The 27,769-nt window shown below is 47.6% G+C and overlaps 1 protein-coding gene across 1 annotated transcript in view; it reads right to left on the reverse strand.

Annotated features, from left to right (window-relative positions):
• Window positions 1–1,162: 1,162 nt before the first annotated feature.
• The window catches only part of LOC124021429 (transmembrane anterior posterior transformation protein 1 homolog), a 32,500-nt gene continuing 5,893 nt past the window's right edge, over window positions 1,163–27,769 (reverse strand). Inside the window, 15 exon segments of the mRNA XM_046336617.1 lie at window positions 1,163–1,517; window positions 4,326–4,489; window positions 6,188–6,264; window positions 7,081–7,149; window positions 7,263–7,322; window positions 10,238–10,347; window positions 15,178–15,207; window positions 15,210–15,236; window positions 15,239–15,256; window positions 16,010–16,079; window positions 16,789–16,886; window positions 18,929–19,064; window positions 19,782–19,944; window positions 21,461–21,579; window positions 26,882–27,012. Coding sequence (XP_046192573.1) covers window positions 1,249–1,517; window positions 4,326–4,489; window positions 6,188–6,264; window positions 7,081–7,149; window positions 7,263–7,322; window positions 10,238–10,347; window positions 15,178–15,207; window positions 15,210–15,236; window positions 15,239–15,256; window positions 16,010–16,079; window positions 16,789–16,886; window positions 18,929–19,064; window positions 19,782–19,944; window positions 21,461–21,579; window positions 26,882–27,012 — 1,541 coding nt within the window. The 3' untranslated portion in view covers window positions 1,163–1,248.

The following is a 27,769-nucleotide window of genomic DNA, read 5'->3' on the forward strand; positions in this document are numbered from 1 at the left end:
GGGTTACTACAGGATGGGGAGGGGGTTACTACAGGATGGGGGGTTACTACAGGATGGTGGAGGGGTTACTACAGGATGGTGAGGGGGTTACTACAGGATGGGGAGGGGGTTACTACAGGATGGGGAGGGGGTTACTACAGGATGGGGGGTTACTACAGGATGGTGAGGGGTTTACTACAGGATGGTGAGGGGGGTTACTACAGGATGGGGAGAGAGTTACGGGGGGGGGGGGTTACTACAGGATGGGGAGAGAGTTACGGAGGGGGGTTACTACAGGATGGGGAGAGTTTGTGGGGGGGGGGGACCAACCAGATGGTGAGAGAGTTTGTGGGGGGACCAACCAGATGGTGAGAGAGTTTGTGGGGGGACCAACCAGATGGTGAGAGAGTTTGTGGGGGGACCAACCAGATGGTGAGAGAGTTTGTGGGGGGACCAACCAAATGGTGAGAGAGTTTGTGGGGGGACCAACCAGATGGTTAGAAAGTTTGTGGGGGGGGGGGACCAACCAGATGGTGAGAGAGTCTGTGGGGGGACCAACCAGATGGTAGGAGAGTCTGTGGGGGGGGGGACCAACCAGATGGTGAAAGAGTTTGTGGGGGGGACCAACCAGATGGTGAGAGAGTTTGTGGGGGGGACCAACCAGATGGTGAGAGAGTTTGTGGGGGGACCAACCAGATGGTGAAAGAGTTTGGGGGGGGACCAACCAGATGGTGAGAGAGTCTGTGGGGGGGGGGACCAACCAGATGGTGAGAGAGTCTGTGTGTGTGGGGGGGGGTTCGTTGTCATCACTCTCCTGGAGCAGATTAATGGTTAAATGTACTGTTAAAATGACATTTTTGTCTTAATTTTTTTTTTTTTACAAATTGACAAAACATCTTTAGAGGAAAAACCAACCAGTCAGTTTGTGTTAAACATCATCATCATCAGAGTGTCTTCTGAACGCTTCATAGTCCAGCTGTAAGGATCCTTAAGGAGCTTCACGTTACGACCTCACTACGACAGCTGACATAACAGCCGTTCATAAATAAAATACCCAGAGTTCAGTCTGGCGAGTCCATCTGAGTGCACGACCTCTTAACCCCTGGCCAGTCTCTTGTTGCCATGGTATCAGCCAGTCAATTGTGTGTGTGTGTGTGTGTGTGTGTGTGTGTGTGTGTGTGTGTGTGTGTGTGTGTGTGTGTGTGTGTGTGTGTGTGTGTGTGTGTGTGTGTGTGTGTGTGTGTGTGTGTGTGTGTGTGTGTGTGTGTGTCAGTCGATGCGGTTTCCACAGATAGTGAAGCGGTCGATCTCCAATAGGTCTTTCTTGGGGGCGGGGTTTCTATGTTTAAGCCCCTCTCCTTCCTCTCCCGTTGCCGCGGAGATGTCCTTGTCGCCGTCCTCGCCGTCGGGCGTGGTCAGGAAGTGATCGTCTGATTGGCTGGTTGGCAGAGTGGAGGCGGGACTCTCTTGCTGGTGGTTGGTTGGCTGACAAGTGACTGACGCTGAAGACACGACCCCATCTTCTACGATTGGCTCACCTTGTGGGGTGGGGTTAGCAACCGTTGGCATGGAGATTCTATTTTTCTTTATTTAAACGGTTCTGAACAACAATGATATTTTATGTCAGGAAGAGAGACGAGAACAATCAGCAGGGAGGAGGATGGGGGAGGAGGGAGTGGTGTGTTACCTGGCGGGGTGGTGTGTGTTACCTGGGGGGGTGGTGTGTGTTACCTGGAGGGGTGGCGTGTTACCTGGAGGGGTGGTGTGTTACCTGGAGGGGTGGTGTGTTACCTGGAGGGGTGGTGTGTTACCTGGAGGGGTGGTGTGTTACCTGGAGGGGTGGTGTGTTACCTGGAGGGGTGGTGTGTGTTACCTGGAGGGGTGGTGTGTGTTACCTGGAGGGGTGGTGTGTGTTACCTGGAGGGGTGGTGTGTTACCTGGAGGGGGGGGGTGTGTGTTACCTGGAGGGGTGGTGTGTGTTACCTGGGGGGTGGTGTGTTACCTGGAGGGGTGGTGTGTTACCTGGAGGGGTGGTGTGTTACCTGGAGGGGTGGTGTGTGTGTTACCTGGAGGGGTGGTGTGTGTGTTACCTGGAGGGGTGGTGTGTGTGTTACCTGGAGGGGTGGTGTGTTACCTGGAGGGGTGGTGTGTGTGTTACCTGGGGGGGTGGTGTGTGTGTTACCTGGGGGGTGGTGTGTGTGTTACCTGGAGGGGTGGTGTGTGTGTTACCTGGAGGGGTGGTGTGTGTGTTACCTGGAGGGGTGGTGTGTGTGTTACCTGGAGGGGTGGTGTGTGTGTTACCTGGAGGGGTGGTGTGTGTTACCTGGAGGGGTGGTGTGTGTTACCTGGAGGGGTGGTGTGTGTTACCTGGAGGGGTGGTGTGTTACCTGGAGGGGTGGTGTGTGTGTTACCTGGAGGGGTGGTGTGTGTGTGTTACCTGGAGGGGTGGTGTGTTACCTGGAGGGGTGGTGTGTTACCTGGAGGGGTGGTGTGTGTGTTACCTGGGGGGTGGTGTGTGTGTTACCTGGGGGGTGGTGTGTGTGTGTTACCTGGAGGGGTGGTGTGTGTTACCTGGAGGGGTGGTGTGTGTTACCTGGAGGGGTGGTGTGTGTGTGTTACCTGGAGGGGTGGTGTGTGTGTGTTACCTGGAGGGGTGGTGTGTGTGTGTTACCTGGAGGGGTGGTGTGTGTGTTACCTGGAGGGGTGGTGTGTGTGTTACCTGGAGGGGTGGTGTGTGTGTTACCTGGAGGGGTGGTGTGTGTTACCTGGAGGGGTGGTGTGTGTGTTACCTGGAGGGGTGGTGTGTGTGTTACCTGGAGGGTGGTGTGTGTGTTACCTGGAGGGGTGGTGTGTGTGTTACCTGGAGGGGTGGTGTGTGTGTTACCTGGAGGGGTGGTGTGTGTGTTACCTGGAGGGGTGGTGTGTGTTACCTGGAGGGGTGGTGTGTGTTACCTGGAGGGGTGGTGTGTGTGTTACCTGGAGGGGTGGTGTGTGTTACCTGGAGGGGTGGTGTGTGTGTTACCTGGAGGGGTGGTGTGTGTGTTACCTGGAGGGGTGGTGTGTGTTACCTGGAGGGGTGGTGTGTGTGTTACCTGGAGGGGTGGTGTGTGTTACCTGGAGGGGTGGTGTGTGTTACCTGGAGGGGTGGTGTGTGTTACCTGGAGGGGTGGTGTGTGTGTTACCTGGAGGGGTGGTGTGTGTGTTACCTGGAGGGGTGGTGTGTGTTACCTGGAGGGGTGGTGTGTGTGTTACCTGGAGGGGTGGTGTGTGTGTTACCTGGAGGGGTGGTGTGTGTGTTACCTGGAGGGGTGGTGTGTTACCTGGAGGGGTGGTGTGTTACCTGGGGGGGTGGTGTGTGTTACCTGGAGGGGTGGTGTGTGTTACCTGGAGGGGTGGTGTGTGTTACCTGGAGGGGTGGTGTGTGTTACCTGGAGGGGTGGTGTGTGTGTTACCTGGAGGGGTGGTGTGTGTTACCTGGAGGGGTGGTGTGTGTTACCTGGAGGGGTGGTGTGTGTTACCTGGAGGGGGTGGTGTGTTACCTGGAGGGGTGGTGTGTGTTACCTGGAGGGGGGTGGTGTGTGTTACCTGGAGGGGTGGTGTGTTACCTGGAGGGGTGGTGTGTGTTACCTGGAGGGGTGGTGTGTGTTACCTGGAGGGGTGGTGTGTGTTACCTGGAGGGGTGGTGTGTGTTACCTGGAGGGGTGGTGTGTTACCTGGAGGGGTGGTGTGTGTGTTACCTGGAGGGGGGTGTGTGTGTTACCTGGAGGGGTGGTGTGTGTGTTACCTGGAGGGGTGGTGTGTGTGTTACCTGGAGGGGTGGTGTGTTACCTGGAGGGGTGGTGTGTGTTACCTGGGGGGGTGGTGTGTGTTACCTGGAGGGGTGGTGTGTGTTACCTGGAGGGGTGGTGTGTGTTACCTGGAGGGGTGGTGTGTTACCTGGAGGGGTGGTGTGTGTGTTACCTGGAGGGGTGGTGTGTGTGTTACCTGGAGGGGTGGTGTGTGTGTTACCTGGAGGGGTGGTGTGTGTGTTACCTGGAGGGGTGGTGTGTTACCTGGAGGGGTGGTGTGTGTTACCTGGGGGGGTGGTGTGTGTGTTACCTGGAGGGGTGGTGTGTGTTACCTGGAGGGGTGGTGTGTGTTACCTGGAGGGGTGGTGTGTGTTACCTGGAGGGGTGGTGTGTGTTACCTGGAGGGGTGGTGTGTGTTACCTGGAGGGGTGGTGTGTGTGTTACCTGGAGGGGTGGTGTGTGTGTTACCTGGAGGGGTGGTGTGTGTTACCTGGAGGGGTGGTGTGTGTGTTACCTGGAGGGGTGGTGTGTTACCTGGAGGGGTGGTGTGTGTGTTACCTGGAGGGGTGGTGTGTGTGGGTCTGTGTGCTCTAGAGTTGGAGCGGCTGGAGGCAGCAGAGGGGGGAGACTGGAACAGCTTCTCCTCCATATTGGCTTCTTTGACGAACACACAGGAAGTCCCCAGCAACACAATACTGTTCAGTACCTTCAGAGAGATCATCCTACACACACACACACACACACACACACACACACACACACACACACACACACACACACACACACACACACACACACACACACACACACACACACACACACACACACACACACACACACACACACACACACACAGACACACACACATAGTTAAAGACCCCATCAGACCAGAGCTGGACAACAGACCCCATCAGACCAGAGCTGGACAACAGACCCCATCAGACCAGAGCTGGACAACAGACCCCATCAGACCAGAGCTGGACAACAGACCCCATCAGACCAGAGCTGGACAACAGACCCCATCAGACCAGAGCTGGACAACAGACCCCATCAGACCAGAGCTGGACAACAGACCCCATCAGACCAGAGCTGGACAACAGACCCCATCAGACCAGAGCTGGACAAAATACACACCACCAGAAATTGACCCATTTTGCTCGACAACGATAAATACAAGATTTCATTTTTTATTTAATTTTCACCTCAAATGGCGTCCTCATCTTAGTGACATACTGTCCTCATCTTAGTGACATACTGCAGATAGAGAGAGGTTTAATTTCCTCAGTAGAGTTGAGAAATACCTCTCTTCCTTCACGAGGCCCACCTGATATTGGACAGAAGTGGTCGTTTAGGACCCTAGGGGCCACTAGGGGGCCTTTTAAAATGGTGTTTTACCCCCAGGTAGAAGAGAAGACATCTTACCCCAGGTAGAATAGAAGACATCTTAACCCCAGGTAGAAGAGAAGACGTCTTACCCCCAGGTAGAAGAGAAGGTGTCTTACCCCAGGTAGAAGAGAAGATGTCTTAACCCCAGGTAGAAGAGAAGACATCTTACCCCCAGGTAGAATAGGTGTCTTACCCCAGGTAGAAGAGAAGACATCTTACCCCCAGGTAGAAGAGAAGACATCTTACCCCAGGTAGAATAGAAGACATCTTACCCCAGGTAGAATAGAAGACATCTTAACCCCAGGTAGAAGAGAAGACGTCTTACCCCCAGGTAGAAGAGAAGACGTCTTACCCCCAGGTAGAAGAGAAGGTGTCTTACCCCAGGTAGAAGAGAAGATGTCTTAACCCCAGGTAGAAGAGAAGACGTCTTACCCCCAGGTAGAAGCGAAGACATCTTACCCCCAGGTAGAATAGGTGTCTTACCCCAGGTAGAAGAGAAGACATCTTACCCCCAGGTAGAAGAGAAGACATCTTACCCCCAGGTAGAAGAGAAGGTGTCTTACCCCCAGGTAGAAGAGAAGATGTCTTAACCCCAGGTAGAAGAGAAGACGTCTTACCCCCAGGTAGAAGAGAAGACATCTTACCCCCAGGTAGAATAGGTGTCTTACCCCAGGTAGAAGAGAAGACATCTTACCCCCAGGTAGAAGAGAAGACATCTTACCCCAGGTAGAATAGAAGACATCTTACCCCCAGGTAGAAGAGAAGGTGTCTTACCCCCAGGTAGAAGAGAAGACATCTTACCCCAGGTAGAAGAGAAGACATCTTACCCCAGGTAGAAGAGAAGACATCTTACCCCAGGTAGAATAGAAGACATCTTACCCCCAGGTAGAAGAGAAGACATCTTACCCCAGGTAGAAGAGGTGTCTTAACCCCAGGTAGAAGAGAAGACATCTTACCCCAGGTAGAAGAGAAGACATCTTACCCCAGGTAGAAGAGAAGACATCTTACCCCAGGTAGAAGAGAAGACATCTTACCCCAGGTAGAAGAGAAGAACACACATGAAGGAGAGAGATCCCTGGATCTTCACTGAGCTGGTCACCACCCTGATCAACTGAAACAGACACACACACACCAATATCCCTGTCAATAATAACCCTGTCTCCTCACCCAGACCTGGGATCAATATCAGCCTAATCAATAATAACCCTGTCTCCTCCCCCAGAACTGGGTTCAATATCAGCCTAATCAATAATAACCCTGTCTCCTCCCCCAGACCTGGGTTCAATATCAACACCAGCCTAATCAATAATAACCCTGTCTCCTCCCTGCAGACCCACCCTTAATGAGCTGTAATACTAGTTGAAACCAGGCCTGCAGACCCAGCCTTAAAGAGCTGTAATACTAGTTGAACCCAGGTCTGTAGACCCACCCTTAAAGAGCTGTAATACTAGTTGAACCCAGGTCTGCAGACCCAGCCTTAAAGAGCTGTAATACTAGTTGAACCCAGGCCTGCAGACCCAGCCTTAAAGAGCTGTAATACTAGTTGAACCCAGGCCTGCAGACCCAGCCTTAAATAGCTGTAATACTAGTTGAACCCAGGCCTGCAGACCCAGCCTTAAAGAGCTGTAATACTAGTTGAACCCAGGCCTGCAGACCCAGCCTTAAATAGCTCTAATACTTGTTGAACCCAGGCCTGCAGACCCAGCCTTAAAGAGCTGTAATACTAGTTGAACCCAGGCAGACCCAGCCTTAAAGAGCTGTAATACTAGTTGAACCCAGGCAGACCCAGCCTTAAAGAGCTGTAATACTAGTTGAACCCAGGCAGACCCAGCCTTAAAGAGCTGTAATACTAGTTGAACCCAGGCAGACCCAGCCTTAAAGAGCTGTAATACTAGTTGAACCCAGGCAGACCCAGCCAGTCTCTTACCAGCAGAGCTAAAGGCAGTGGAATGAAGCCCATTCTCCTGGAGACTGAGTCACTGTAGTCTGTATAGGCCTGGTAAACAAACACACACCATATGAATAATGACCAACTCATCAGTAAATCAATACAATATATTCAATTATCAATAATCATCGTCATCATCAATATTCATGTTTAAATCTTACGTTTTTCTGTCTGCTGCTGACGAGGTCAAACGCCAGGCTGGCGCGGTACTCCCCGTAGACCTGATGACATGGATGAGGTAAACAGATGAGCTCTAATATATCGGCACCCTGGATGAGGTAAACAGATGAGCTCTAATATATCGGCACCCTGGATGAGGTAAACAGATGAGCTCTAATATATCGGCACCCTGGATGAGGTAAACAGATGAGCTCTAATATATCGGCACCCTGGATGTGGTAAACAGATGAGCTCTAATATATCGGCACCCTGGATGTGGTAAACAGATGAGCTCTAATATATCGGCACCCTGGATGTGGTAAACAGATGAGCTCTAATATATGGCACCCTGGATGAGGTAAACAGATGAGCTCTAATATATCGGCACCCTGGATGAGGTAAACAGATGAGCTCTAATATATGGCACCCTGGATGAGGTAAACAGATGAGCTCTAATATATCGGCACCCTGGATGAGGTAAACAGATGAGCTCTAATATATCGGCACCCTGGATGAGGTAAACAGATGAGCTCTAATATATCGGCACCCTGGATGTGGTAAACAGATGAGCTCTAATATATCGGCACCCTGGATGAGGTAAACAGATGAGCTCTAATATATGGCACCCTGGATGAGGTAAACAGATGAGCTCTAATATATCGGCACCCTGGATGAGGTAAACAGATGAGCTCTAATATATGGCACCCTGGATGAGGTAAACAGATGAGCTCTAATATATGGCACCCTGGATGAGGTAAACAGATGAGCTCTAATATATCGGCACCCTGGATGAGGTAAACAGATGAGCTCTAATATATCGGCACCCTGGATGTGGTAAACAGATGAGCTCTAATATATCGGCACCCTGGATGAGGTAAACAGATGAGCTCTAATATATTGGCACCCTGGATGAGGTAAACAGATGAGCTCTAATATATCGGCACCCTGGATGTGGTAAACAGATGAGCTCTAATATATCGGCACCCTGGATGAGGTAAACAGATGAGCTCTAATATATCGGCACCCTGGATGAGGTAAACAGATGAGCTCTAATATATCGGCACCCTGGATGAGGTAAACAGATGAGCTCTAATATATCGGCACCCTGGATGTGGTAAACAGATGAGCTCTAATATATCGGCACCCTGGATGAGGTAAACAGATGAGCTCTAATATATCGGCACCCTGGATGAGGTAAACAGATGAGCTCTAATATATCGGCACCCTGGATGACATAGATGAGGTAAACAGATGAGCTCTAATATATCGGCACCCTGGATGAGGTAAACAGATGAGCTCTAATATATCGGCACCCTGGATGAGGTAAACAGATGAGCTCTAATATATCGGCACCCTGGATGAGGTAAACAGATGAGCTCTAATATATCGGCACCCTGGATGAGGTAAACAGATGAGCTCTAATATATCGGCACCCTGGATGAGGTAAACAGATGAGCTCTAATATATCGGCACCCTGGATGACATAGATGAGGTAAACAGATGAGCTCTAATATATCGGCACCCTGGATGAGGTAAACAGATGAGCTCTAATATATCGGCACCCTGGATGTGGTAAACAGATGAGCTCTAATATATCGGCACCCTGGATGAGGTAAACAGATGAGCTCTAATATATCGGCACCCTGGATGAGGTAAACAGATGAGCTCTAATATATCGGCACCCTGGATGAGGTAAACAGATGAGCTCTAATATATCGGCACCCTGGATGTGGTAAACAGATGAGCTCTAATATATCGGCACCCTGGATGAGGTAAACAGATGAGCTCTAATATATCGGCACCCTGGATGAGGTAAACAGATGAGCTCTAATATATCGGCACCCTGGATGACATAGATGAGGTAAACAGATGAGCTCTAATATATCGGCACCCTGGATGAGGTAAACAGATGAGCTCTAATATATCGGCACCCTGGATGAGGTAAACAGATGAGCTCTAATATATCGGCACCCTGGATGAGGTAAACAGATGAGCTCTAATATATCTGACTGAATGTTTATTTTTACCCAGCTGTCACGATCGTCTAATGAATTAAGGCGCAGCGTGAAAGGATTTCCACATTTTTATTAAATGAAACTCACAAAAACAATAAAGAGCAAGGAAACGTGACGTTCCGTAGAGCTCACAGGCATCAACACAAAAACAAGATCCCACAAAAACCCAGTGGGAAAAGGGCTGCTTAAATATGATCCCCAATCTGATTGGGAACCATACCAGGCCAACATAGAAATACAAAAACTAGAGTAACCACCCTAGTCACACCCCGACCTAACCAAATGACAGAATAAAAGGCTCTCTAAGGTCAGGGCGTGACACCTGTAGACACCCCCAGGAGAGGACGGAGGGAGGGAGGGAGACTTACATCTACAGTGATGTCGTTATACTAACCCTAAACCCCACCCCCAGGAGAGGACGGAGGGAGGGAGGGAGGGAGGGAGACTTACGTCTGCAGTGATGTCATTATACTAACCCTAAACCACACCCCCAGGAGAGGACGGATGGAGGGAGGGAGGGAGGGAGACTTACGTCTGCAGTGATGTCGTTATACTAACCCTAAACCACACCCCCAGGAGAGGACGGAGGGAGGGAGGGAGACTTACGTCTACAGTGATGTCGTTATACTAACCCTAAACCACACCCCGAGGAGAGGACGGATGGAGGGAGGGAGGGAGGGAGACTTACGTCTGCAGTGATGTCGTTATACTAACCCTAAACCACACCCCCAGGAGAGGACGGAGGGAGGGAGGGAGGGAGGGAGACTTACGTCTACAGTGATGTCGTTATACTAACCCTAAACCACACCCCCAGGAGAGGACGGAGGGAGGGAGGGAGGGAGACTTACATCTGCAGTGATGTTGTTATACTAACCCTAAACCCCACCCCCAGGAGAGGACGGAGGGAGGGAGGGAGGGAGGGAGGGACTGAGGGAGGGAGGGACTGAGGGAGGGAGACTTACATCTGCAGTGATGTCGTTAAACTTGGTGATGAAGGCGTGCTTCACGACATCCACGGTAACCTCAGACGCTATCACCATGACGACGTCAGGAAACAGCACCCACAGGTGGTCTGTCATTAGAAATCACATCAAATCAAATTAACCGATCAGTACGTTATCAATACATCACTAATCAATAATGAAATCATCAGTACATTATCAATACAACACTAATCAATAATGAAATCATCAGTACATTATCAATACAACACTAATCATTCATATTAACCGATCAGTACATTATCAATACAACACTAATCAATAATGAAATCATCAGTATATTATCAATACAACACTAATCATTCATATTAACCGATCAGTACATTATCAATACAACACTAATCAATAATGAAATCATCAGTACATTATCAATACAACACTAATCATTCATATTAACCGATCAGTACATTATCAATACAACACTAATCAATAATGAAATCATCAGTACATTATCAATACAACACTAATCATTCATATTAACCGATCAGTACATTATCAATACAACACTAATCATTCATATTAACCGATCAGTACATTATCAATACAACACTAATCATTCATATTAACCGATCAGTACATTATCAATACATCACTAATCATTCATATTAACCGATCAGTACATTATCAATACATCACTAATCATTCATATTAACCGATCAGGAAATGATCAGAACATTATTAATACATCACTAAATCAAGAAAATCAGCGATTGATACATTTTCAATACAGACACCCAGTCGATACGAGGCCACAGGTTTAGCCTTATCACCCTCTCATCTAGCCACCTTTAGCCTTATCACCCTCTCAGCTGGCCACCTTTAGCCTTATCACCCTCTCAGCTAGCCACCTTTAGCCTTATCACCCTCTCAGCTAGCCACCTGACCCACCTTTAGCCTTATCACCCTCTCAGCTAGCCACCTTTAGCCTTATCACCCTCTCAGCTAGCCACCTGGCCACCTTTAGCCTTATCACCCTCTCAGCTAGCCACCTTTAGCCTTATCACCCTCTCAGCCAGTCACCTGGCCCACCTTTAGCCTTATCACCCTCTCAGCTAGCCACCTGGCCCACCTTTAGCCTTATCACCCTCTCAGCTAGCCACCTGGCCACCTTTAGCCTTATCACCCTCTCAGCTGGCCACCTTTAGCCTTATCACCCTCTCATCTAGCCACCTTTAGCCTTATCACCCTCTCAGCTAGCCACCTTTAGCCTTATCACCCTCTCAGCTAGCCACCTTTAGCCTTATCACCCTCTCAGCTAGCCACCTGAACCACCTTTAGCCTTATCACCCTCTCAGCTAGCCACCTTTAGCCTTATCACCCTCTCAGCTAGCCACCTGGCCACCTTTAGCCTTATCACCCTCTCAGCTAGCCACCTTTAGCCTTATCACCCTCTCAGCCAGTCACCTGGCCCACCTTTCAAATCAAATCAAATCAAATTTATTTATATAGCCCTTCGTACATCAGCTGATATCTCAAAGTGCTGTACAGAAACCCAGCCTAAAACCCCAAACAGCAAACAATGCAGGTGTAAAAGCACGGTGGCTAGGAAAAAAAACCCTAGAAAGGCCAAAACCTAGGAAGAAACCTAGAGAGGAACCGGGCTATGTGGGGTGGCCAGTCCTCTTCTGGCTGTGCCGGGTAGAGATTATAACAGAAAATGACCAAGATGTTCAAATGTTCATAAATGACCAGCATGGTCAAATAATAATAAGGCAGAACAGTTGAAACTGGAGCAGCAGCACAGTCAGGTGGACTGGGGACAGCAAGGAGCCATCATGTCAGGTAGTCCTGGGGCACGGTCCTAGGGCTCAGGTCCTCCGAGAGAGAGAAAGAAAGAGAGAATTAGAGAGAGCATAGGGGTGGCCAGTCCTCTTCTGGCTGTGCCGGGTGGAGATTATAACAGAACGTGGCCAAGATGTTCAAATGTTCATAAATGACCAGCATGGTTGAATAATAGTAAGGCAGAACAGTTGAAACTGGAGCAGGAGCATGGCCAGGTGGACTGGGGACAGCAAGGAGTCCTCATGTCAGGTAGTCCTGGGACATGGTCCTAGGGCCCAGGCCAGTTGAAACTGGAGCAGCAGCATGGCCAGGTGGACTGGGGACAGCAAGGAGTCATCATGTCAGGTAGTCCTGGGGCATGGTTCTAGGGCTCAGGTCCTCCAGAGAGAGAAAGAAGGAGAGAAGGAGAGAATTAGAGAACGCACACTTAGATTTACACAGGACACCGAATAGGACAGGAGAAGTACTCCAGATAAACAAACTGACCCTAGCCCCGACACATAAACTACTGCAGCATAAATACTGGAGGCTGAGACAGGAGGGGTCAGGAGACTGTGGCCCCATCCGAGGACACCCCGGACAGGGCCAAACAGGAAGGATATAACCCCACCCACTTTGCCAAAGCACAGCCCCCACACCACTAGAGGGAAATCTACAACCACCAACTTACCGTCCTGAGACAAGGCCGTTATAGCCCACAAAGATCTCCGACACGGTACAACCCAAAGGGGGAAACCCAGACAGGCCGACCACAACAGTGAATCAACCCACCCAGGTGACGCACACCCCCAGGGACGGCACGAGAGCCCCAGCAAGCCAGTGACTCAGCCCCGTAACAGGGTTAGAGGCAGAGAATCCCAGTGGAAAAAGGGGAACCGGCCAGGCAGAGACAGCAAGGGCGGTAACCTCCAGAGCCTTTCCGTTCACCTTCCCACTCCTGGGCCAGACTACACTCAATCATATGACCCACTGAAGAGATGAGTCTTCAGTAAAGACTTAAAGGTTGAGACCGAGTTTGCGTCTCTGACATGGGTAGGCAGACCGTTCCATAAAAATGGAGCTCTATAGGAGAAAGCCCTGCCTCCAGCTGTTTGCTTAGAAATCCTTTAGCCTTATCACCCTCTCAGCTAGCCACCTGGCCCACCTTTAGCCTTATCACCCTCTCAGCTAGCCACCTGGCCACCTTTAGCCTTATCACCCTCTCAGCTGGCCACCTTTAGCCTTATCACCCTCTCAGATAGCCACCTGGCCCACCTTTAGCCTTATCACCCTCTCAGCTATCCACCTGGCCCACCTTTAGCCTTATCACCCTCTCAGCTGGCCACCTTTAGCCTTATCACCCTCTCAGCTGGCCACATGGCCCACCTTTAGCCTTATCACCCTCTCAGCTAGCCACCTGACCCACCTTTAGCCTTATCACCCTCTCAGCTAGCCACCTGGCCCACCTTTAGCCTTATCACCCTCTCAGCTAGCCACCTGGCCCATTTAGCCTTATCACCCTCTCAGCTGACCCACCTTTAGCCTTATCACCCTCTCAGCTGACCCACCTTTAGCCTTATCACCCGATCAGCTAGCCGCCTGGCCCACCTTTAGCCTTATCACCCTCTCAGCTTGCAGCCTGGCCCACATTTAGCCTTATCACCCTCTCAGCTGACCCACCTTTAGCCTTATCACCCTCTCAGCTAGCCGCCTGGCCCACCTTTAGCCTTATCACCCTCTCAGCTGGCCACCTGGCCACCTTTAGCCTTACCAATAGACCACCCTCTCAGCTAGCTACCTGGCCCACCTTTAGCCTTATCACCCTCTCAGCTAGCCACCTGGCCACCTTTAGCCTTATCACCCTCTCAGCTATCCACCTGGCCACCTTTAGCCTTATCACCCTCTCAGCTGGCCACCTTTAGCCTTATCACCCTCTCAGCTAGCTACCTGGCCCACCTTTAGCCTTATCACCCTCTCAGCTAGCTACCTGGCCACCTTTAGCCTTATCACCCTCTCAGCTATCCACCTGGCCCACCTTTAGCCTTATCACCCTCTCAGCTGGCCACCTTTAGCCTTATCACCCTCTCAGCTGGCCACCTTTAGCCTTATCACCCTCTCAGCTATCCACCTGGCCCACCTTTAGCCTTATCACCCTCTCAGTTGGCCACCTTTAGCCTTATCACCCTCTCAGCTGGCCACCTGGCCCACCTTTAGCCTTATCACCCTCTCAGCTAGCCACCTGACCCACCTTTAGCCTTATCACCCTCTCAGCTAGCCACCTGGCCCACCTTTAGCCTTATCACCCTCTCAGCTAGCCACCTGGCCCACCTTTAGCCTTATCACCCTCTCAGCTGACCCACCTTTAGCCTTATCACCCTCTCAGCTGACCCACCTTTAGCCTTATCACCCTCTCAGCTAGCCGCCTGGCCCACCTTTAGCCTTATCACCCTCTCAGCTTGCAGCCTGGCCCACCTTTAGCTTTATCACCCTCTCAGCTGACCCACCTTTAGCCTTATCACCCTCTCAGCTAGCCGCCTGGCCCACCTTTAGCCTTATCACCCTCTCAGCTGGCCACCTGGCCACCTTTAGCCTTACCAATAGACCACCCTCTCAGCTAGCTACCTGGCCCACCTTTAGCCTTATCACCCTCTCAGCTAGCCACCTGGCCACCTTTAGCCTTATCACCCTCTCAGCTATCCACCTGGCCACCTTTAGCCTTATCACCCTCTCAGCTGGCCACCTTTAGCCTTATCACCCTCTCAGCTAGCTACCTGGCCCACCTTTAGCCTTATCACCCTCTCAGCTAGCTACCTGGCCACCTTTAGCCTTATCACCCTCTCAGCTATCCACCTGGCCCACCTTTAGCCTTATCACCCTCTCAGCTGGCCACCTTTAGCCTTATCACCCTCTCAGCTGGCCACCTTTAGCCTTATCACCCTCTCAGCGAGCCGGGGGAGGACCTTTAGGCCTTATCACCCTCTCAGCTGGGGTGATGGAGCCTTATCACCCTCTCAGCTGGCCACCTTTAGCCAGCCAGCCAGCCAGCCAGCCAGCCAGCCAGCCAGACAGACAGACAGACAGACAGACAGACAGACAGACAGACAGACAGACAGACAGACAGACAGACAGACAGTAGTTACCAGGATTCCATGAGAACTGCTCCATGTTGATAGACAGACAATGAGTAACAGAACATAGGAGTGAACCTCTCCTTTATGTCTGTGGAGAGAGAGAGGGAGGAGGGGATAGGAGAGAGGAGGGAGAGAGAGAAAGAGAGAGATGGGGGAGGGGAGGGAGAATAGAGATGTAATAGAGAGAGGGTGGGGTGATGGAATGAAAGAGATGGGGGAGAATAGGAGAGAGGGGGGTGATAGAGGGAGAGAGAGAGAGCGAGAATAGGAGAGAGAGGGTGGGGTGATGGAATGAAAGAGATGGGGGAGAATAAGAGAGAGGGGGGGTGATAGAGGGAGAGAGAGAAACGATAGAGAGAGAGCGAGAATAGGAGAGAGAGGGCGGGTGGGTGGGGCGATAGAGGGAGAGAGCGAGAATAGGAGAGAGAGGGTGGGGTGATAGAGAGAGGGGGAAGAGGGGAGAGAAGAGCAGAATTACTGTTATATTTACCTCAATAACAACCTAGGTGGAATAAAAATGTTTTAATGTCAGAATATGACCACCAGGGTTAGAGAGGTCAGGGGTCAGAGAGAGGCGCCAAGGGGTCAGAGAGAGGCGCCAAGGGGTCAGAGGTCAAGGGTAGTTATACTCACCACTGTTAGACATCTGAAAGAGGTTGTTAGAGGTCAGAGGTTAGAGGTCAGAGGTCAAGGGTAGTTATACTCACCACTGTTAGACATCTGAAAGAGGTTGTTAGAGGTCAAGGGTTAGAGGTCAGGGGTAGTTATACTCACCACTGTTAGACATCTGAAAGAGGTTGTTAGAGGTCAAGGGTTAGAGGTCAGGGGTAGTTATACTCACCACTGTTAGACATCTGAAAGAGGTTGTTCTTCTCAAACTTCTTAAACACACTTCCTTTGATCTCCACGAACTACAGAGAAACACAACAGTCACTGATCTGGGTGGGTGTCTCAGTGTGTGTGTGTGTGTGTGTGTGTGTGTGTGTGTGTGTGTGTGTGTGTGTGTGTGTGTGTGTGTGTGTGTGTGTGTGTGTGTGTGTGTGTGTCTGTGTCTCAGTGTGTGTGTGTCTCAGTGTGTGTGTGTCTCAGTGTGTGTGTGTCTCAGTGTGTGTGTGTCTCAGTGTGTGTGTGTGTCTCAGTGTGTGTGTGTGTCTCAGTGTGTGTGTGTGTCTGTGTGTGTGTGTGTGTGTGTGTGTGTGTGTGTGTGTGTGTCTGTGTGTGTGTGTGTGTGTGTGTGTGTGTGTGTGTGTGTCTCAGTGTGTGTGTGTCTCAGTGTGTGTGTGTGTCTCAGTGTGTGTGTGTGTCTCAGTGTGTGTGTGTGTCTCAGTGTGTGTGTGTCTCAGTGTGTGTGTGTCTCAGTGTGTGTGTGTCTCAGTGTGTGTGTGTCTCAGTGTGTGTGTGTGTGTGTGTGTGTGTGTGTGTGTGTGTGTGTCTCAGTGTGTGTCTCAGTGTGTGTCTCAGTGTGTGTGTGTGTCTCAGTGTGTGTGTGTCTCAGTGTGTGTGTCTCAGTGTGTGTGTGTCTCAGTGTGTGTGTGTCTCAGTGTGTGTGTGTCTCAGTGTGTGTGTGTGTGTGTGTGTGTGTGTGTCTCAGTGTGTGTCTCAGTGTGTGTGTGGACTCACGTTGTTTGACATCATGATGGTGAGGAGAGACTTGTTGTGAGAGTTGAAGGCAACGTTCAGGGTAGTGGCCTGGACCATGATGAGGATAGCATGAAGAACTGACACACACTCAGGAAAACAATCTGATAGACACACACACACACACACACACACACACACACACACACCCCCCATGAGGATAGCATGAAGAACTGACACACACTCAGGAAAACAATCTGATAGACACACACACACACACACACACACACACACACAACACACACACCCCCCATGAGGATAGCATGAAGAACTGACACACACTCAGGAAAACAATCTGATAGACACACACACACACACACACACACACACACACACACACACACACACACACACACACACACACACACACACACACACACACACACACACACACACACACACACACACACACACCCCATGAGGAAGTGGGTTACAACTCCTATACCGTCTCTCTTTAGGTTCAGTAAGAATACAGACAGGAAGTGGGTTACAACTACTATACAGTCTCTCTATAGGTTCAGTAAGGATACAGACAGGAAGTGAGGAACCACTCCTATATGAGCTCTCTTCTTCTCTTTAGGTTCAGTAAGGATACAGACAGGAAGTGAGAGACAACTACTATACCGTCATACAGACATATAGACCAGCCATGAGGAAGTGAGGAACCACTCCTAACTGAGCTCTCTTCTTCTCTTTAGGTTCAGTAAAGATACAGACAGGAAGTGGGTTACAACTACTATACCGTCTCTCTTTAGGTTCAGTAAGGATACAGACAGGAAGTGAGGAACCACTCCTATATGAGCTCTCCTCTTCTCTTTAGGTTCAGTAAGGATACAGACAGGAAGTGAGGAACAACTCCTAACTGAGCTCTTCTTCTCTTTAGGTTCAGTAAGGATACAGACAGGAAGTGAGGAACCACTCCTATATGAGCTCTCTTCTTCTCTTTAGGTTCAGTAAGGATACAGACAGGAAGTGAGGAACAACTCCTAACTGAGCTCTCTTCTTCTCTTTAGGTTCAGTAAGGATACAGACATATAGAACAGCCATGAGGAAGTGAGGAACCACTCCTATATGAGCTCTCTTCTTCTCTTTAGGTTCAGTAAGGATACAGACAGGAAGTGAGGAACAACTCCTAACTGAGCTCTTCTTCTCTTTAGGTTCAGTAAGGATACAGACAGGAAGTGAGGAACAACTCCTAACTGAGCTCTTCTTCTCTTTAGGTTCAGTAAGGATACAGACAGGAAGTGAGGAACAACTCCTAACTGAGCTCTCTTCTTCTCTTTAGGTTCAGTAAGGATACAGACAGGAAGTGAGGAACAACTCCTAACTGAGCTCTCTTCTTCTCTTTAGGTTCAGTAAGGATACAGACAGGAAGTGAGGAACAACTCCTAACTGAGCTCTCTTCTTCTCTTTAGGTTCAGTAAGGATACAGACAGGAAGTGAGGAACAACTCCTAACTGAGCTCTCTTCTTCTCTTTAGGTTCAGTAAGGATACAGACAGGAAGTGAGGAACAACTCCTAACTGAGCTCTTCTTCTCTTTAGGTTCAGTAAGGATACAGACAGGAAGTGAGGAACAACTCCTAACTGAGCTCTCTTCTTCTCTTTAGGTTCAGTAAGGATACAGACAGGAAGTGAGGAACAACTCCTAACTGAGCTCTTCTTCTCTTTAGGTTCAGTAAGGATACAGACAGGAAGTGAGGAACAACTCCTAACTGAGCTCTTCTTCTCTTTAGGTTCAGTAAGGATACAGACAGGAAGTGAGGAACAACTCCTAACTGAGCTCTCTTCTTCTCTTTAGGTTCAGTAAGGATACAGACAGGAAGTGAGGAACAACTCCTAACTGAGCTCTCTTCTTCTCTTTAGGTTCAGTAAGGATACAGACATATAGAACAGCCATGAGGAAGTGAGGAACCACTCCTATATGAGCTCTCTTCTTCTCTTTAGGTTCAGTAAGGATACAGACATATAGAACAGCCATGAGGAAGTGAGGAACCACTCCTATATGAGCTCTCTTCTTCTCTTTAGGTTCAGTAAGGATACAGACATATAGAACAGCCATGAGGAAGTGAGGAACCACTCCTAACTGAGCTCTCTTCTTCTCTTTAGGTTCAGTAAGGATACAGACATATAGAACAGCCATGAGGAAGTGAGGAACCACTCCTATATGAGCTCTCTTCTTCTCTTTAGGTTCTGTAGCAGTCCAGTAGAGAGCGTCCAGAATGTCCTGACCAAACGAAGAGAACAGCCTGTCTGCAACCTGCAGGGAACACACACACACACACACACACACACACACACACACACACACACACACACACACACACACACACACACACACACACACACACACACACACACACACACACACACACACACACACACACACACACACACACACACACACACACACACGGTTAGTCGGCTGTGCGTGTGTGTCTCAGTGTAAAGCTGCAGGTACAGGTGAGGTATTAAAAGCTGCAGGTAGAGGTGAGGTATTAAAAGCTGCAGGTACAGGTGAGGTATTAAAAGCTGCAGGTACAGGTGAGGTATTAAAAGCTGCAGGTACAGGTGAGGTATTAAAAGCTGCAGGTAGAGGTGAGGTATTAAAAGCTGCAGGTAGAGGTGAGGTATGAAAAGCTGCAGGTACAGGTGAGGTATTAAAAGCTGCAGGTACAGGTGAGGTGTTAAAAGCTGCAGGTAGAGGTGAGGTATTAAAAGCTGCAGGTACAGGTGAGGTATTAAAAGCTGCAGGTACAGGTGAGGTATGAAAAACTGCAGGTAGAGGTGAGGTATTAAAAGCTGCAGGTACGGGTGAGGTATTGAAAGCAGCAGGTTCAGCTGAGGTATGAAAAGCTGCAGGTACGGGTGAGGTATTAAAAGCTGCAGGTAGCAGTTACCTCTAGATAATATAGAGTTTGATGACGGACTGTCCTCTGATAAGGTGATACATCATGCTGTAATCTCAGTGTGTTACCTCCAGCATGTTGTAGATAATATAGAGTTTGATGACGGACTGTCCTCTGATAAGGTGATACATCATGCTGTAGTCCACGTAGCTCATCATGACGTAACACAACACCACGATGACACCCTTCAACACATCACAGACCTGGGCTGGCTGGAGGAGAGGAGACCCACTGTGGAGGAGAGGAGAGAGAGAAGAGTTAGCATGATGACACCCTTCAACACATCACAGACCTGGGCTGGCTGGAGGAGAGGAGACCCACTGTGGAGGAGAGGAGAGAGAGAAGAGTTAGCATGATGACACCCTTCAACACATCACAGACCTGGGCTGGAGGAGAGGAGACCCACTGTGGAGGAGAGGAGAGAGAGAAGAGTTAGCATGATGACACCCTTCAACACATCACAGACCTGGGCTGGAGGAGAGGAGAGAGAGAAGAGTTAGCATGATGACACCCTTCAACACATCACAGACCTGGGCTGGCTGGAGGAGAGGAGACCCACTGTGGAGGAGAGGAGAGAGAGAAGAGTTAGCATGATGACACCCTTCAACACATCACAGACCTGGGCTGGAGGAGAGGAGAGAGAGAAGAGTTAGCATGATGACACCCTTCAACACATCACAGACCTGGGCTGGCTGGAGGAGAGGAGACCCACTGTGGAGGAGAGGAGAGAGAGAAGAGTTAGCATGATGACACCCGTCAATACATCACAGACCTGGGCTGGAGGAGAGGAGAGAGAGAAGAGTTAGCATGATGTTACCTCAGACCACAGCAGGGTAGGGTCAGTAGTCTGATGAGGTGTGTGTAGGTGTGTTACCTCAGACCACAACAGGGTAGGGTCAGTAGTCTGATGAGGTGTGTGTAGGTGTGTTACCTCAGACCACAGCAGGGTAGGGTCAGTAGTCTGATGAGGTGTGTTACCTCAGACCACAGCAGGGTAGGGTCAGTAGTCTGATGAGGTGTGTTACCTCAGACCACAGCAGGGTAGGGTCAGTAGTCTGATGAGGTGTGTGTAGGTGTGTTACCTCAGACCACAGCAGGGTAGGGTCAGTAGTCTGATGAGGTGTGTTACCTCAGTCCACAGCAGGGTAGGGTCAGTAGTCTGATGAGGTGTGTGTAGGTGTTACCTCAGACCACAGCAGGGTAGGGTCAGTAGTCTGATGAGGTGTGTTACCTCAGACCACAGCAGGGTAGGGTCAGTAGTCTGATGAGTTGTGTGTAGGTGTGTTACCTCAGACCACAGCAGGGTAGGGTCAGTAGTCTGATGAGGTGTGTGTAGGTGTGTTACCTCAGACCACAGCAGGGTAGGGTCAGTAGTCTGATGAGGTGTGTGTAGGTGTGTCACCTGAGACCACAGCAGGGTAGGGTCAGTAGTCTGATGAGGTGTGTGTAGTAGGTGTGTCACCTCAGACCACAGCAGGGTAGGGTCAGTAGTCTGATGAGGTGTGTGTAGGTGTGTTACCTCAGACCACAGCAGGGTAGGGTCAGTAGTCTGATGAGGTGTGTGTAGGTGTGTTACCTCAGACCACAGCAGGGTAGGGTCAGTAGTCTGATGAGGTGTGTGTAGGTGTGTTACCTCAGACCACAGCAGGGTAGGGTCAGTAGTCTGATGAGGTGTGTGTAGGTGTGTTACCTCAGACCACAGCAGGGTAGGGTCAGTAGTCTGATGAGGTGTGTGTAGGTGTGTTACCTCAGACCACAGCAGGGTAGGGTCAGTAGGTGGACGAGGGCCAGTAGGACTCTGAGAGGCAGCAGGGTGAACACGTACAGGAAGGCATCCAGACACAGGAAGAACCCAAACAGCATCAACTACACAGAGAGACAGTTTATATCACTACGGTGACTGTTTATATCACTATGGTGACTGTTTATATCACTACGGTGACTGTTTATATCACTATGGTGACTGTTTATATCACTATGGTGACTGTTTATATCACTACGGTGACTGTTTATATCACTACGGTGACTGTTTATATCACTACGGTGACTGTTTATATCACTACGGTGACTGTTTATATCACTACGGTGACTGTTTATATCACTATGGTGACTGTTTATATCACTACGGTGACTGTTTATATCACTATGGTGACTGTTTATATCACTATGGTGACTGTTTATATCACTATGGTGACTGTTTATATCACTATGGTGACTGTTTATATCACTATGGTGACTGTTTATATCACTACGGTGACTGTTTATATCACTACGGTGACTGTTTATATCACTACGGTGACTGTTTATATCACTACGGTGACTGTTTATATCACTATGGTGACTGTTTATATCACTATGGTGACTGTTTATATCACTATGGTGACTGTTTATATCACTTACAGCATCAACTACACAGAGAGACAGTTTATATCACTATGGTGACTGTTTATATCACTACGGTGACTGTTTATATCACTACGGTGACTGTTTATATCACTACGGTGACTGTTTATATCACTTACAGCATCAACTACACAGAGAGACAGTTTATATCACTATGGTGACTGTTTATATCACTATGGTGACTGTTTATATCACTATGGTGACTGTTTATATCACTATGGTGACTGTTTATATCACTATGGTGACTGTTTATATCACTATGGTGACTGTTTATATCACTATGGTGACTGTTTATATCACTTACAGCATCAACTACACAGAGAGACAGTTTATATCACTATGGTGACTGTTTATATCACTACGGTGACTGTTTATATCACTACGGTGACTGTTTATATCACTACGGTGACTGTTTATATCACTACGGTGACTGTTTATATCACTACGGTGACTGTTTATATCACTACGGTGACTGTTTATATCACTACGGTGACTGTTTATATCACTACGGTGACTGTTTATATCACTACGGTGACTGTTTATATCACTACGGTGACTGTTTATATCACTACGGTGACTGTTTATATCACTACGGTGACTGTTTATATCACTACGGTGACTGTTTATATCACTACGGTGACTGTTTATATCACTATGGTGACTGTTTATATCACTATGGTGACTGTTTATATCACTACGGTGACTGTTTATATCACTACGGTGACTGTTTATATCACTACGGTGACTGTTTATATCACTACGGTGACTGTTTATATCACTACGGTGACTGTTTATATCACTACGGTGACTGTTTATATCACTACGGTGACTGTTTATATCACTATGGTGACTGTTTATATCACTATGGTGACTGTTTATATCACTATGGTGACTGTTTATATCACTATGGTGACTGTTTATATCACTATGGTGACTGTTTATATCACTACGGTGACTGTTTATATCACTACGGTGACTGTTTATATCACTACGGTGACTGTTTATATCACTACGGTGACTGTTTATATCACTATGGTGACTGTTTATATCACTATGGTGACTGTTTATATCACTATGGTGACTGTTTATATCACTTACAGCATCAACTACACAGAGAGACAGTTTATATCACTATGGTGACTGTTTATATCACTACGGTGACTGTTTATATCACTACGGTGACTGTTTATATCACTACGGTGACTGTTTATATCACTTACAGCATCAACTACACAGAGAGACAGTTTATATCACTATGGTGACTGTTTATATCACTATGGTGACTGTTTATATCACTATGGTGACTGTTTATATCACTATGGTGACTGTTTATATCACTATGGTGACTGTTTATATCACTTACAGCATCAACTACACAGAGAGACAGTTTATATCACTATGGTGACTGTTTATATCACTACGGTGACTGTTTATATCACTACGGTGACTGTTTATATCACTACGGTGACTGTTTATATCACTACGGTGACTGTTTATATCACTACGGTGACTGTTTATATCACTACGGTGACTGTTTATATCACTACGGTGACTGTTTATATCACTACGGTGACTGTTTATATCACTACGGTGACTGTTTATATCACTACGGTGACTGTTTATATCACTACGGTGACTGTTTATATCACTACGGTGACTGTTTATATCACTACGGTGACTGTTTATATCACTACGGTGACTGTTTATATCACTACGGTGACTGTTTATATCACTATGGTGACTGTTTATATCACTATGGTGACTGTTTATATCACTATGGTGACTGTTTATATCACTACGGTGACTGTTTATATCACTACGGTGACTGTTTATATCACTACGGTGACTGTTTATATCACTACGGTGACTGTTTATATCACTATGGTGACTGTTTATATCACTATGGTGACTGTTTATATCACTATGGTGACTGTTTATATCACTTACAGCATCAACTACACAGAGAGACAGTTTATATCACTATGGTGACTGTTTATATCACTACGGTGACTGTTTATATCACTACGGTGACTGTTTATATCACTACGGTGACTGTTTATATCACTTACAGCATCAACTACACAGAGAGACAGTTTATATCACTATGGTGACTGTTTATATCACTATGGTGACTGTTTATATCACTATGGTGACTGTTTATATCACTATGGTGACTGTTTATATCACTATGGTGACTGTTTATATCACTTACAGCATCAACTACACAGAGAGACAGTTTATATCACTACGGTGACTGTTTATATCACTACGGTGACTGTTTATATCACTACGGTGACTGTTTATATCACTACGGTGACTGTTTATATCACTACGGTGACTGTTTATATCACTACGGTGACTGTTTATATCACTACGGTGACTGTTTATATCACTACGGTGACTGTTTATATCACTACGGTGACTGTTTATATCACTACGGTGACTGTTTATATCACTACGGTGACTGTTTATATCACTATGGTGACTGTTTATATCACTATGGTGACTGTTTATATCACTACGGTGACTGTTTATATCACTATGGTGACTGTTTATATCACTATGGTGACTGTTTATATCACTACGGTGACTGTTTATATCACTACGGTGACTGTTTATATCACTACGGTGACTGTTTATATCACTACGGTGACTGTTTATATCACTACGGTGACTGTTTATATCACTACGGTGACTGTTTATATCACTACGGTGACTGTTTATATCACTATGGTGATTGTTTATATCACTATGGTGACTGCTTATATCTCTACGGTGACTGTTTATATCACTACGGTGACTGTTTATATCACTACGGTGACTGTTTATATCACTACGGTGACTGTTTATATCACTATGGTGACTGTTTATATCACTATGGTGACTGTTTATATCACTATGGTGACTGTTTATATCACTTACAGCATCAACTACACAGAGAGACAGTTTATATCACTATGGTGACTGTTTATATCACTACGGTGACTGTTTATATCACTACGGTGACTGTTTATATCACTACGGTGACTGTTTATATCACTTACAGCATCAACTACACAGAGAGACAGTTTATATCACTATGGTGACTGTTTATATCACTATGGTGACTGTTTATATCACTATGGTGACTGTTTATATCACTATGGTGACTGTTTATATCACTATGGTGACTGTTTATATCACTTACAGCATCAACTACACAGAGAGACAGTTTATATCACTATGGTGACTGTTTATATCACTACGGTGACTGTTTATATCACTACGGTGACTGTTTATATCACTACGGTGACTGTTTATATCACTACGGTGACTGTTTATATCACTACGGTGACTGTTTATATCACTACGGTGACTGTTTATATCACTACGGTGACTGTTTATATCACTACGGTGACTGTTTATATCACTACGGTGACTGTTTATATCACTACGGTGACTGTTTATATCACTACGGTGACTGTTTATATCACTATGGTGACTGTTTATATCACTATGGTGACTGTTTATATCACTACGGTGACTGTTTATATCACTACGGTGACTGTTTAGATCACTATGGTGACTGTTTATATCACTATGGTGACTGTTTATATCACTACGGTGACTGTTTATATCACTATGGTGACTGTTTATATCACTACGGTGACTGTTTATATCACTACGGTGACTGTTTATATCACTATGGTGACTGTTTATATCACTATGGTGACTGTTTATATCACTTACAGCATCAACTACACAGAGAGACAGTTTATATCACTATGGTGACTGTTTATATCACTATGGTGACTGTTTAGATCACTATGGTGACTGTTTAGATCACTATGGTGACTGTTTATATCACTATGGTGACTGTTTATATCACTATGGTGACTGTTTATATCACTATGGTGACTGTTTATATCACTACGGTGACTGTTTATATCACTATGGTGACTGTTTATATCACTATGGTGACTGTTTATATCACTACGGTGACTGTTTATATCACTACGGTGACTGTTTATATCACTACGGTGACTGTTTATATCACTACGGTGACTGTTTATATCACTACGGTGACTGTTTATATCACTATGGTGACTGTTTATATCACTACGGTGACTGTTTATATCACTACGGTGACTGTTTATATCACTATGGTGACTGTTTATATCACTAAGGTGACTGTTTATATCACTATGGTGACTGTTTATATCACTACGGTGACTGTTTATATCACTACGGTGACTGTTTATATCACTATGGTGACTGTTTATATCACTACGGTGACTGTTTATATCACTACGGTGACTGTTTATATCACTATGGTGACTGTTTATATCACTACGGTGACTGTTTATATCACTATGGTGACTGTTTATATCACTATGGTGACTGTTTATATCACTATGGTGACTGTTTATATCACTATGGTGACTGTTTATATCACTATGGTGACTGTTTATATCACTATGGTGACTGTTTATATCACTATGGTGACTGTTTATATCACTACGGTGACTGTTTATATCACTACGGTGACTGTTTATATCACTACGGTGACTGTTTATATCACTACGGTGACTGTTTATATCACTACGGTGACTGTTTATATCACTATGGTGACTGTTTATATCACTATGGTGACTGTTTATATCAGTGTGTGTGTGTGTGTGTGTGTGTGTGTGTGTGTGTGTGTGTGTGTGTGTGTGGTGTGTGTGTGTGTGTGTGTGTGTGTGTGTGTGTGTGTGTGTGTGTGTGTGTGTGTGTGTGTGTGTACCTTCTCTAGTTCCTTGGGGATCCGGAGGCAGGTATAGACCCTCTCTCGTCTCTCTGTGTATTTAGCCTCATTGTGTTCCAGGAAGTATCCTCGGGTCAGCTCCGCCCCCATGAACCTCGCTAGGGACAGATCTACACACACACACACACACACACACACACACACACACACACACACACACACACACACACACACACACACACACACACACACACACACACACACACACACACACACACACACACACACACACACACACACACATCAATCCGTCTATCTCAATCTGTCCACACTGCTCCTCAATCTGTCCACACTGCTCCTCAATCTGTCCACACTGCTCCTCAATCTGTCCACACTGCTCCTCAATCTGTCCACACTGCTCCACACTGCTCCTCAATCTGTCCACACTGCTCCTCAATCTGTCCACACTGCTCCTCAATCTGTCCACACTGCTCCTCAATCTGTCCACACTGCACCTCAATCTGTCCACACTGCACCTCAATCTGTCCACACCTCACCCCAATCTGTCCACACTGCTCCACACTGCTCCTCAATCTGTCCACACTGCACCTCAATCTGTCCACACTGCTCCTCAACCTGTCCACACTGCTACTCAATCTGTCCACACTGCTCCACACTGCTCCTCAATCTGTCCACACTGCACCTCAATCTGTCCACACCTCACCCCAATCTGTCCACACTGCTCCTCAATCTGTCCACACTGCTCCTCAATCTGTCCACACTGCTCCACACTGCTCCTCAATCTGTCCACACTGCACCTCAATCTGTCCACACTGCTCCTCAATCTGTCCACACTGCTCCTCAATCTGTCCACACCTCACCCCAATCTGTCCACACTGCTCCTCAATCTGTCCACACTGCTCCTCA

The sequence above is a fragment of the Oncorhynchus gorbuscha genome, unplaced genomic scaffold (assembly GCF_021184085.1).
Source record: "Oncorhynchus gorbuscha isolate QuinsamMale2020 ecotype Even-year unplaced genomic scaffold, OgorEven_v1.0 Un_scaffold_1109, whole genome shotgun sequence".
NCBI classification, from domain to species: Eukaryota; Metazoa; Chordata; class Actinopteri; order Salmoniformes; family Salmonidae; genus Oncorhynchus; species Oncorhynchus gorbuscha.